The 13,020-nt window shown below is 41.2% G+C and overlaps 1 protein-coding gene and 1 long non-coding RNA gene across 3 annotated transcripts in view; one reads left to right on the top strand and one right to left on the bottom strand.

The window, feature by feature from the left end:
• Positions 1-7,615, top strand: part of GATA2 (GATA binding protein 2) — an 18,538-nt gene extending 10,923 nt beyond the window's left edge. For both annotated transcript variants that reach the window (XM_063411692.1, XM_063411690.1), the window contains exons 4-6: positions 871-1,016; positions 3,974-4,099; positions 4,911-7,615. In XM_063411692.1, the coding sequence (XP_063267762.1) occupies positions 871-1,016; positions 3,974-4,099; positions 4,911-5,210 (572 nt within the window). In that variant the 3' untranslated portion in view covers positions 5,211-7,615. The remainder of the gene's footprint in view (positions 1-870; positions 1,017-3,973; positions 4,100-4,910) is intronic.
• On the bottom strand, positions 6,594-13,020 carry LOC134558127 (uncharacterized). Its single transcript, XR_010082289.1, has 2 exons — positions 10,111-13,020; positions 6,594-9,174 (listed from the first exon to the last, which is right to left on the bottom strand). It is a non-coding gene; the product is annotated as an uncharacterized LOC134558127 (long non-coding RNA).

Raw genomic sequence — 13,020 nt, 5'->3', positions numbered from 1 at the left:
CATCCAAGGCAAATGAACTTTTAGCAAGAAGTTTTCTGATGCAGAAACAGATATCTAGGAGTTACATGTTGTGATTTATTTAATGCAGCCATTCTGTAATGCCATGTTTACCACATTGTACTAAAACTAATAATGAAGGTAAACTGCTCCCTACCAAATTCAAACTGGATTGTTAAAAAATCACAGAAACAGAAAAGCACTGAAGCTTGTTTTTTACAGTAATATCCAGTGAAACTGAACTTTCTCAAAGAACAGCAGTAACAGCATTTTTATGCCTTCAGAATAAAAATCATAACTGAGACTCTGGTATTCTTTATTCCCAGTCCGCTCAGCTCTACTTTCTCATATGTAGCATTTGCAGCAAAAAAGAAAGTGCAGAATTGAAGGTCTTTTTGCTTAGATTTATTTCTAGAAAACCTCTTCCTCTGACTCTCTTTAACATGTTGTGTGCTTGCAAGTGTGTGTGTTTGTGTGCACGTGCACGGGTGTTTTTGTGGCAGTGGAACACAGGATTTCACCACCAGAGTGCAATAGATATGGGAGGAGAGTGGTGCCCAGTGAAGACTGAAGGAGTCCTTGCTGAGATGGTAACTTCCATCTGACACAATAATAGTGTCACTCTTTCTCACCTTGCAGAGAGCGCTGCCTGCTCCTGATCGTGACACAAAATACTCGTTGGAGCCTGGGAACTCTTGAAACACTGAGCTCCTTGCTGCCTGTACTGTAGATGTCACTGCTGTCTGGTTGTGCTTAACTAACTGAATTAGCACACTGTTTTGACCTCTGAAAGATGCCTAAAGGACAATGCAAAAAGATTTTTTGAATTTGTTTTTTAAAAAAGAAAATTGTTTTCTTTGTGTTTCCATTTAGAAGGCAGAGAGTGTGTGAACTGTGGAGCCACTGCTACTCCTCTCTGGAGAAGAGACGGCACCGGGCACTACCTGTGTAACGCCTGTGGGCTCTACCACAAAATGAACGGTCAAAACCGACCTCTCATTAAACCTAAGAGAAGGCTGGTAGGTTTCTTTATTTCTCTTGGGTTTGGGGATAAATGAGGCAACGGGACCACACACAGGCACAGGTCAATCGTGCCTCATCTCTGTTCAGCCCCTGCGTGGAGCCGAGCTGCAGTCACCACCCCACCACCCACCACCTGTGCCCCACACCCCCCCCACCCAGGTCATTGCTGTGCCTCGGGGCACATCTCCTTCTCCATCCCTCCCCAGTAGGACCACTGATCCCACCTCTGTCCTAAGCCTCCCTGCCGCTCACAATGCATGCGGGATATCGTGTGTCCTTCTCTCCGTTTGTCCTCAGATGATAGCTTTTAATTTAACTTCTCAATTAGCTGGCCTCTTGCGATGGTTTGGGCACACACTGGGAGTGAAAGGGTTATGAGCATGAATGTCCTCTACCATGTACTAAAAAAAAGTTCCAGCTTCAGAAAAGCAAAACAAATCAGATTAATCAAAGTTACTGCTCCCTACAAAAATTATTTGTATAAAAGCCATGAAGTAATTTTCACTCTTATATTCTCAGGCAATATTAATATTGGATCCCTCCCCAGGCAGTCACCTACTGTTTAAAAGAATTCTGTTATATTTCCATGGAGTCACCTATACTTCGTATTTTCATTTGGTTGATTAAAAAAAAAAAAAAAAAAAAAAAAAAAGAGTCCTTTCTAAGCTCCTGGTAGTAGTTTCCTATCCGGATATCTGTACGTTAAAGATAATGAAACTTTGTGTATCTGTTTCCTGACTCTAAAAGCTTTAGAGAGTTTCTATAGGCAAGCCTTGCCAGTCATGCTTGCTGTTTTGAAATTTCTAATACACTCTACTCTGCAAATAATGCATAAAATGCTAAGAATAATAAATATATTTTTTGGAGCTTTGTGATTTGTGGTGCCTAAGTCTCCTAGCTATTCGTAGTGAGGTTTAGAAAGCAGAAAATTGGCATTTCTGTTGTAACACCGGGATGGGATATAGCAGATTTCTGTTCTAAGTCAGAATTTCAGCTATGCAAGCTCCTTAATGACTTGCTTTCTGAAGAGACTGACATATAGAAAAATGTTAAGACAACAGTGTAACATTATCACCCTCTCAAGCTCAAGTGCTTTCCAGACTGAATGGGACAGGCCATAGAGTTAAGTAGCATAGTTGAGTAAGCCATCTCAAATATGCAAACATAGGTCTCCACCTTCCAGTGTGTTGGGAGACTGTTATACTTAGCTCAGTGTGCAGGGTTTGGGGGGCACTAGAGAGGTTTTCTTTTCGTGTTTAGCTCTTAAAATGTTTTGTTTCAATTGATTTACAGCTTTGTTTATTGCCCCTTTTTCCACTGTAGTTTGCTTGTTTGTGTGGGAGAGGAGGTGGCCATCTTTGGGAATTTGTTAATCTGCCATGCAATAGCAAAGTGATCGTATTAATAATGTCAGCATTTGGACGTCTGACATTAATTGTGTTTGGGTTGCATGAGTGCATTTGCAGTAGGGGGTACCCCCTCTTTCTGGCTTTGGCCTGTTCTCACAGGCACCGAAATACGAGTCTCGGAGGGCCTGATTCTTGCCTAAAGCTGCTAAACCATCCCATCAATTTTAGAAAAGTTACAGAGGGCCATGGCATAAATCAGGAGCAAGTGAGAACAGAACCCTGTGCTCCTCTTTGGTGAGGGGCCCGAGCTGTGCTTCCAGCGGTGCCTGCTCCCCACTGGAGATGGCAGGCAGAGAAGCACAGAGTTCTCTGGGAATCCCACTGCCCTGGGATTGGCTCTGTGCTCACAGAGATGCCCTGTGCATTACTGTGAGCTTTGCTGCTGCTTCACCCCATGGCTCTCCATGGCTAACTGCAGAAATATCCAGGGAGCAAGGCCCCCGGGGAATGACCATGACTGATAAGCTTTAGGAAGTAAACTCCAATTTAAGAAAATACTGACTCCTCAGCATTAATTCAGTAGCACAAAATAGACTTGGTATTTTGACCACTTCGAGAGGCAGGGCTGAAGGTTGCTAATACAAAATAATTTCCCAAAATATGGGGTGCAGTTAGTCTGTCCATAACACTTTATATGTCACTGTTCATGCAAAGGAGGCTTTATCGTGGGGTTGCTAGACAAGGGCCTGTCCAAGAATCACAGGTGCCTGCTGTTCTACTTTTCCTGTTCTTATTTTGGGAGATGGGTGAATGTTTGTGCATTTTTCACCCCCCTCACCTTGGCTTTAGCAGAACAATAGTTTTAGGAATGGGTGGTGGATTTTTCGTGGTTTTGTTTAATTTTAAGACAGTTGTTTGAGGGCTTGTCAGCCAAGGAACTAAGTAGAGACAGAGGCGGCAGACAGGGGTCAGCAGAATCGTTGCTGCAAGGCATGAAATTTGGTTTGCTAAGTATGTAAAGAAAGTTGGACCCGGTTTTGTTTTCTCTCTTTCACTTGTAAATGCAAACTGAATTTTCAGTGATGGCTCTGATAAATACTGCACCCAGTTAAGTAATGTGGTTCATTTTCTTTTGTGTCCACCTTTCAAGGGCCAGAGTAGAGGTAAAAATCACATTCTTTAAAAATACCTTGTTTTCAAACCCAGTCCAAACATTGGCACAGACTAAACTGGTCATAAAAGAAAAAGGCTAATGCGTTTTCATGATGCGTTCTAGAATCCTGAAAAGGGAAAATTTAAAAAAGTCAAGATTATTTTCCTCCCTCTAAAATTTTTGTTTATGGAATCTGAGATTCATTGTTTCTCTCCTTACTTCCGTTGCACACAGAGTGCTATGAGGTTTGAAAGTTTGCATAGGAGAATAATTAAACAAAAGAAAACATTCATAAAACTTGAAACTGACAGCAACTTTCCTCCAGCCCTGATGCTTTGTAAAATCTTAGTAAAATGTTCTCCCCAAACTAAACATTGAGTCCAATTTGACCTTTCTCATGATATCTCTCCACCTGGTGATAAATTTTAATTTTCTTTCTGTTTTTTGTTAGTCAGCGGCCAGGAGAGCAGGGACTTGTTGTGCCAACTGTCAAACAACCACCACAACCTTATGGCGACGTAATGCAAACGGAGACCCCGTTTGTAATGCCTGCGGACTCTACTATAAATTGCACAATGTGAGTATTTACTAATCTCATGTGTCGCTGCTTGCTTAGTGTGGATTGATGTCTTAACTGCATGGTGTACACTAGGCTTTTATTGGTTTCAGGGGTTTGGTTGTTTTATTCCTTCCCCATCTCTAAGGTTCCCCTGGGAAGTGACAGCCGTTCTTTGTCAGCATAGTGATGCTAAGTTCAGTGACATTACAATGTATTAGCTTGGCTTCTAACGCTTGTGCAAACCAAGCAAAATAGAGCTGCCACACTTCGTTTTAACTTAAGTGGGTTTCCCTCCAGAAACAGAGGCAATTTGGAATGGGCTCTGTGCAAAAATTAATCCTGATGGGCTATTTTCACTTTGACTTGTAAAAAAAATATTTGTGTCTATGGCTTTGTTGTAATTTTATTTTTTTTAAAGAAATGAATCCTAATCAGGAACACTTGATACATTGGAACATTATTTACACTGTCCATAACAGAGGTTACTGGTACAAGATTGCTCATGTCTCAGGACTGAATTTGGGTCAGTGTGTGCCTCCTAGTTTGATCTTCTATTAGAAAATTAATGAGGACTGAGGGTAAGCCTACGGGAAAGAGAGTCATCAGCTGCCAAATTCAGTTCAATTTATTTTTCATGTCTAGAGGTTTTTTGTGTCTGGTTTTATTAAACAAATCAATATAAACAACTTCTGCAGAGAGAAACACCATTTCTTTTAGCCAGAAAAAGGTCTCCATCCAGGAAAAACACATGGGGGCTGTCCAAATATTTTCATTTTTGCACAATAATGTCATTTTGTCTGCATGAGCCTGATTTTCTCATTTCTTGCAGGTGAACAGGCCTCTGACCATGAAAAAGGAAGGAATTCAGACCAGGAATAGGAAAATGTCCAACAAATCAAAGAAAAGCAAGAAAGGCTCTGAGTGTTTTGAGGAACTGTCCAAGTGCATGCAGGAGAAGTCTTCTCCCTTCAGTGCTGCTGCCCTTGCCAGTCACATGACACCGATGGGGCATTTGCCCCCTTTCAGCCACTCTGGACACATCCTACCAACACCTACCCCCATCCACCCATCTTCCAGCATCTCATTTGGACACCCACACCCATCCAGCATGGTTACAGCCATGGGATAAAACCTGATGACCAAGAGACCCATCCAGATATTAAGAACATGGGACTTTGCCTAATATGACACCAAGTAAGACAATGTTCTGCCAACAGGAAAATGTAGGGATGGCAAAAGGAGACCTTTGCACCCATGTGGTTTAACTCTTAATACTGGACTAAAACCTTGCAAATGATGGGTCTTCTGCAGAAATGTGTAGTAGTGCCTGTAATGCACTTTGCCCCCTCAGGTATAAGAAAAAAAATTCACCTGTTCAATACTTAATGGTCCAGTAGGAAGCAAAACATGGCAGAAGATGAAGGAGGAGGCTTGGAACTGGCTTTCCTTTCTCTCTTTGTTACTACTGTGAATATTGTAAAGAGATATAAGCAGCCTCCTGGGATGGAATTGGCTCACTGGAAGCCAGACATGCTGGATTTCTATTGCTGACTTTATTTGGGATAGGGAAAAAAAGCAGAAAAAAAGAAAAAAAGAAAAAAAAAAAAAAAAGAAAAAAAAAAGCAAAGAAAAAAATGAAAAAAGAAAGAAAGAAAAGGGCATCTTAATTAAATGGTAATTTTTAAAATCAGACACAAAGCCATATTTATTTTGTTTTCCACAAAAAAACGGAACCCCTCTGATTGCATGTTTTTGTGCTGTCATTTGCAATGGCTACCCTGTATGAAAAGCTGCCTTCAGAACAAGGAGAGGGGAAATGTACTCAACAGCCCTCTTGGATTAGCTCCATCTAGCTTCCATACCAAAGTTACTAAGAAGGGGGAAAAGATTGTGAGGGCAAGGAACAAAGTGAAAATGTAGCTGTAATATGGAATTTTAATATGCCCAGGATGGTGATTATTTTGACACAACCTTCATTCTTCTCCCCAGCATGAATGATTTATTTTAAAAAAGAGTCCCTTTCCCAACTACTCTACTGTTCCTCAAACCAGACAACCTAGGTCAGACAAACTGTTGGGAAAAAACTCTTGGGAAGGCAATCCTGCACTAGCAAGGGGTGATAGCTGCAACACAATTTTGGTAAATGCCTGTGTAAGTTCTAGCACAGCCAAAACTAATGGGGCACAAAAACCATCCTGCTTGCAGACTTTAGCGATTGAAGCATTTTGTTCTGTTGTGTTGGCAGCTGTCACTTAAAAATACAGATTAGATGCTTGGGTAAACTTTAGGCAGTGTGGCCACCACATCCACATGCAGCCAATGTGTGCTGTCTCCGGCATCCAGGCCCTGGTGGACTTCACAGGCAGGAAAGGGCAGAAATGAGGCTGAGATCTCTGCAGAGGTGAAAAAGAGAGACAATCAGTTTAAACTTCACACATCCATCAAATCCCAGACACAGAGACAGCTGAGGGAAAGCATTGTTCTAAGGAGAACATCTGTTTTCTGTAGTGGATTTTATATGAAAAAAAAAAAATCCATTATTAAACCATATTGTACGTAAATGACCAAAACTATTGCCAGTGTGAAGTGTATTCTATTGATTGTTATGATCTGATGCCTCTCATAAATACAAGCTCCAATATAACATACAGTGTACATATTTAAGTATACTTCTGATGAAAATGCCCCAATGAACAGAGGGGTTTGATAATGTAAACCACGTAAGCTTAACTCTGTGACAAGCTTCTTTTTAGTTTACTTTTTAAATTTTAACTATTTTGTTGTTGGGTTTTTTGCTGTTGTGGGGTTTTTTTGTTTGTTTGTTTTGTTAGTTTGTTTGTTTGGGGTTTTTTTGGTTTTTTTCTTTGATCAAGCCAAATTGTATTTTTATTGCAAAAGTCCTGCTTTAAAGAAAAAACCAGAATGAAACAAAAAATGGATGTATGTAAATTTTTTTAAAACCTGTAATTCTAGTATTTTATAATTAAGAACCAAGCAGCCATGAAAATCCTGCTTTCCTCCTTTTTTTTTTTGGTCTGCATAGGCATATAGGTGCACTTTGTAAAGAAGTGGAAATAAATGGGGAACTAAATTGGTTGGGAGAAATCATAAGGATTTTTAATCTGCTGAGGTAAATAATTCGGTCTTTTTTACTTTTTACCTCTTAAAATGGTACAGTTGTATATTATTTGTACCCAACTCAAATTTCTGTAGGATTTGGGTGGAGGAGAAGGGATGTGGGTGAAAGACAGGGATTACTTATACAGTTGACAAAGTGCAATATATTGTCAGTCACTGCAGCATAGACAACAGCAGTTGAGATTTAAATTATTTTGTACTTGTATCAGCATAAAAAATTCTTCAGTATTTTCTGTTTTTATTTTAATTTTTATTTTGATTATTTTTGGATTAGTGAACTAAATTATTGTTAATTATGTACAACATGTTTATATATTGTCTGTAAAAAGTGTATGCTTTCCTCATATTCCTTCAAGGTGAATATTGCTAAGAATAATAAATACCTTTTTTGTGAAACTACCTGTGCCCTGCTTCATGTCATAAAGACTGCTTCTAGTAGGGAGAGAGGAAAAATTACCATCATTGTTGCCAATAGAATTATTAGCTTATACTTTATGCAGAGCAGTCTATTGATATTTCAAAAATCTAACAGGGTAGGACAAAAAAAAAGGTAGTTAAATAATGATTTAGTATTAGAAGCACAGTACAAAAGCTCATTCTTTGGTGTTGTTTTGGGGTGGCGAGGTCATGCAGTTAAGTACGCATAAGTTTCTAAGCTAGTTTAAATTTTGAGGCAGCAACATTGTAGATGATGAACTGTGGTTTCTCTTGATTTTTTTTTTGTGTGTTGATTCTTTTATTAAAGTGTTTGCAAGAATGCTTTTACATTAAAAACACATTTTAAAAACACTGTAAATATAGAAAAGTGGCCAGCTGCTTAATGGATTTTAAGGCAAGACCCGTATTAGACCAGGGAAAGTCCTCCAAAGAACATTCTCCACCTGGAAACCTGTTTCTTGCCATTTGTCAATGTCAGTGGCGTGAAGGGAGCAAGGGGGGATGGCCAGCCTGGAGCTGCTCAGTGCAGCCTTTGGAAAGAAGGCTGCAGCCCTTGGTGCAGGGAGGTGTGCACAGGGACTACCGTATGAGGATGTAGAAAAGTGCTTACTAAACAGATCTTCCATGACCAAAACTTTGCAGCTGCTTTCATCACACAGTCAAGTTTCAAACTCAGTCGAGTTTGACCCACACAAGGAACCCTTTGGGGCCTTACAAAGTGAAGCAAAGGCTTACAAAGTCACCCTGCCATGTGTAGGGGTGGGCATTGCTGCTGCAACAATATTGTCAAGAAAACTGCTAATGAATTTTCAGTTTCCTCTTTTGACCCCCTGTGGAAACCAGCTTGGGGACAACTCTACTCATTAAGGAAAAAAATAACCTGGGTTCCTTTTTCTGTGTGTGTGTGTGTGTGTGTAAATTCCAACCCTTTCTAGCAGTGCTTCTCTTTCCCCCTGCAGCCTCCTGTCCAGCCCTAGTTGGAAGTCCTGCTTGTGAATATCACGGAGTTGCAACAGCTCTCCATGAGCTGAAGGAAGAACACACAACTGGGACAAGGCCTTCCTGCATCATTTCAGATGAGTTAATCATCTCTCTAACTTGTTCAGCAAGACTTAGTGCAAACAATTAAAAAAAAAAAAAAAAAAAAGAAAAAGAAAAGAAAAAGAAGCAGTTTATAGCATACAGTGTAAGCTTCATTTAAAAAGAAACATGATTCTTTTTTCAGACAAGTTTAAAACAGGTTTATAACTAAACTCAGCCTCTCTCCCTCCATCTTTGAATAGCTGAGAAAGGAGAACAAACAACATCCCTTTCAAATACCGAACGATCAAGCTGTTTGCTTTGGTTGCCTAGTACACATCCCATTCAGGTTGTGATAGTGGCTTACCTGGGGGCGGCTTCTCTGCCATCAGTTTGCTGGTTTGGTTGGATCAGCTCACAGAACTGGGGCCATAATCCATCAGGCTGTCAGGACAGGTGGTGCATCCCTCAATGCCTGGAGGAGGCTTCAGCAGTTCCTGCAACACAGATAATAAATAATCCCGTGTTTGTCAGGTGACACTAATCTGTGAAAGATCAAACCATCCCTCTGCAATGCACGAATTGCGTTTGTCTCCAGACATTCTGCATAGCAAAAGAAAAACAAATAGCAGGGAATGGAAGTGGAGCAAGTGTGTAAAGTTCAACGTAAAGTGTAAGCGCAGCGCAGCTATCAAGGCAACAAATTGGGATTTACACTCCTTTCACTACCACCAAACACTGGGGGACAGGATTTTTGTGAGGGAGGAATCCTGACATTACTTGCCTTTGGTTTCTGTTGTCGGGATTATTGTTTTAAGCAGTGCATAATTGTCATGTCTCCACGGCCATATCAAAAGCCAAGAAGATTAGGTTACAGGGAGTGTTTGATGTCAAAATACAAAATAAATAAAAGGGAAGCTGAAAAGGTACTGTATTTTTCATTATGTCTACTGAGGTTTTTGCTTCAAACATCCCTTTTTAAATTATTATTTTGCAGAGGTTGCACTTTTATTGACAAGATTTTATTTACTTACTTTCAAATTACTCCACTGCTTTCCTGCAACAGCTCAAAAGGGTTAATATCCCCTCTTTGATGGCAAATGTGACATAATTAAAGCAAACTTCTTAAGTATCCTGGTGACCTGTAGATGGCCACATGAGAATTTTTTTATTTACTGACTTGCCAAACGTTTATTGCTTATAGAAGGAAAAGTGGGAGGCAGGCATTAATTTTGATGCTGTTATCTGTGATTGCATGTAAAGTTCATAGCAGAGAGTGCCTATATGTCAACAGCAATTAAGCATTTTCCCATTTTTTAAAAAATTAATTTCACGTTGGTGGAGGGGGTTGAGGCCGCAGATTTACAAACTGAGCTCCTGCCCATTTGCAGAGCAGGCATGACACAGCCAGACACAGGACAATTTCCTCTTACCTGCAAGCTGCAAAAGAAAACAGTCTGGCACCATGGAGCATTTGATCCTTGGCTTCTCCACGGAGACAGTCAAATCACTACCAACTGTGGCAGAGCAGAGAGGGATATTTTATGGTGAGGCATCTCCCCTTGGAAATTAGCCTGAAAAACAACCGAAAATGAAGGCAAAAGTGGCTATCAGGTGAGTATGTTCATTTATCACCAGCCTGGACTGGATTAGAGTGTATGACCTAGAAGTAAAATGTTTTGTTTAGCCCAGTTCCCTGGGCCATCTGGTCCTTGCAAGTAAACATTTCTAAGTGAGATTAAGTGTCTGTTCTTAAAGAACAGCATGGTGATACGAGTGCAAACCAGGCTGCTCTGGGTCTAACAGATCAAACCTCAGCATCAGGGCAGGCAGCTGGTGCCAGTTCAGAGACACCATTTGCTTGAACAGCTTTGGTTGCAATTCTATGTGGTGCCAGCTTTGCAGTCCACCCTGGTTCAGTCTGATGTGTCCCTGTTACATCCAGATCTTGTCCTAAATCCAGGGCTCACATTGCACCGAGGTGCTGCTGGGAGGTCCAGGACCCCCATCAGAGGAAACTTATGGGAGACACTGCAGAACTGCCCCGCATTTGCAGTAAGAACTAAGTTGCATTTCTGAGCACTGAAAGCGCATCTGAACAAAATGTGGTTTCAGGGTGAGAGATACAGCACAGAAAACATCCAGCAGGTAGAAAGACAATAGTGAACTAACCCCTCCTTTGGGGAAAGGCTTCAACATACCACTGAGGGAGGGAACTAATTCTTTTTGGTCTATAAAAATCTGAATCAGGGAAATATAATGTTAACCCAACCTACACAGGGTTTCTACCAGGCAGAAAACAGTCCTTGCCTATATCCTGCACCCATCTCTCTCTGTGATTCTGCACTCTGGACTGCAGGGAGTTATTTGGGGAAAAGTTGACTCTGGCTCAGGAGGGTCAAGAGCCTGTGTAAATCATTTGGGGTTGGGCTTATCAATGCCATAGTGTGAACATGGACCCTTGTTTCTTCTAAACACTTCAGTGCTTCACGGAAGTGCTTCACAAAAGTCTTCCCCAATGCTTTTAGTGTCCTCTGGCTCTTGATTCAGCTCCTGCCCGCTCTCTGTCAGGCAGAGTGTACAGGGCAAATTTCTTTACTTGGCATGTTTTGTTGTTTATTTGGTTATGATCTTTTATCTCTGGTTCTTTAGTTCACTCCCACTTGCCCACATTGGCATTCTGGTGGCAGGTTATAGTACTAGGGTATACTAGGGTGGTCTCAAGGCAATCCCTGCTCTGGATTTTGCTGTAAAATACTGCTTTAATTCAGCCATTGTAGTTTCCATTATTGTAACTACAATATTGTAGTTACATTTAACTACATTTAACATACATTTAACTATTGTAACTACAATCCATTATTGTAGTTTCTTTTTCTTTCTTTCTGGTGTTTTTTTTTGTTTTTGTTTTTGTTTTTTTTTTGTTTGTTTGTTTTTTTTGTGGATCTTTGAAAAATTTGGAAGTAAAATCACATCACTTTGAGAGTTAATCATACACAGAAGAGAACTAGATGAACAAAAAGGAACAGACCAAAATTTTTCACATAACCTTTGAGCCCACAGGCCCTCTGGACTGCACACTATTTTCTTCTTTCCAAACATTACTTCCAGCAGCACAGGAAAGATGTTCTTGATGAAAAGGCACATCTCTGGAGGCAGACCACTGCCTGACTGGTGCCAAGACTCACCCCATTTCCTCACATACACACTTCTGATAACAAGCAGAATTACAGTACTCTGTGCCTCAGTTTACCCTTTCAAAGCAGGCATAAAGAAGACATGACCTGCCCTATCAGCTACATACAAGTGTTAACTTGTTCCAGCCTAGCAAATTTCAGAGCAAGTTCTAACAAATGTCAGCATGTGGTATGTACTGATAGGCACAGGGAAAGGGCACAGCACTCTCTAGGTTAGAAACTCCTTCCTGCCTTTGCTGTTGAGCTGCTGCACTGCTCTGACCACCTCCATACAGCTGTTTGTGGCACAAATTACACACTGGAGCCATTAGTCATTGGAGTGCATCCCCCTGGCTGATTCCAAGTGCTGACCACACACACTCATGGAGAGCCCCACGCACACACACAGTTGCACGCAGTGCCTCCAGCCCTGGCCCATTGTGAAGCAGCCCTTTCACCATCTCCCATGCTGTCAGCCCCTGACCTTCCTTTCACATGCTCTAATGGTCACTAGAACACTGCAGAGAGAACACAGTCCTGGTATTCAATAACCATAGGCCTTTCCCCCTCCTTCCCCTTATCTCAGTCTCCTGCAACTTAACGTTTAAAACAGCTGAAGTTTACAACAAATCAAAGCTCCCAATAGGCCCAGATTGTCTAAATACGGAAAACAGGAAGTGAGTAACCTTCAACGGGAAATTGTTCATCCGATGGAGGCCAAGACCCAAGGCCCGGTGCTTTGCAGTCCTACCCTAGCCCAGCAGACACAGCGTGTACCGAGTAGACACATGAAGTTTGGCAGGAGGGAGCGGGTGGGGGGCAACTTTTGCTTCTCTTGCAGTCATGTTGCAGCTACCTCAAGAAAGGAGATTGTGTTTGTTCCCATAAAGAACAGTAGAAGGGCAGTTGGAAGGGTTACTTTTAGGAAGACCAGTGATGGGATGGAGGAGACAAAAGTCAGAAGGGAACACAGAAAAGATACATAAATCCAAACTAAAATGGTCTCTTGCTTCTCATGACAGTGAAAAGAGCACTGCAAATGGTATTGGGCTGCTTCCAGAAAGATTTTGTGTGACAGCCCACTTGATGATGAAAAGGAGAGCACTTCATTTCCTAGGCAGTGAGATTAATAATTTCTTTTTGTTGAGTAACTTGCCTTCCTCCCCC

This window comes from Prinia subflava, chromosome 14 (assembly GCF_021018805.1).
Source record: "Prinia subflava isolate CZ2003 ecotype Zambia chromosome 14, Cam_Psub_1.2, whole genome shotgun sequence".
Taxonomy (NCBI): domain Eukaryota; kingdom Metazoa; phylum Chordata; class Aves; order Passeriformes; family Cisticolidae; genus Prinia; species Prinia subflava.
Note: the sequence above shows the minus strand (reverse complement) of the source record. Positions and strands in the feature narration are given on the sequence as shown.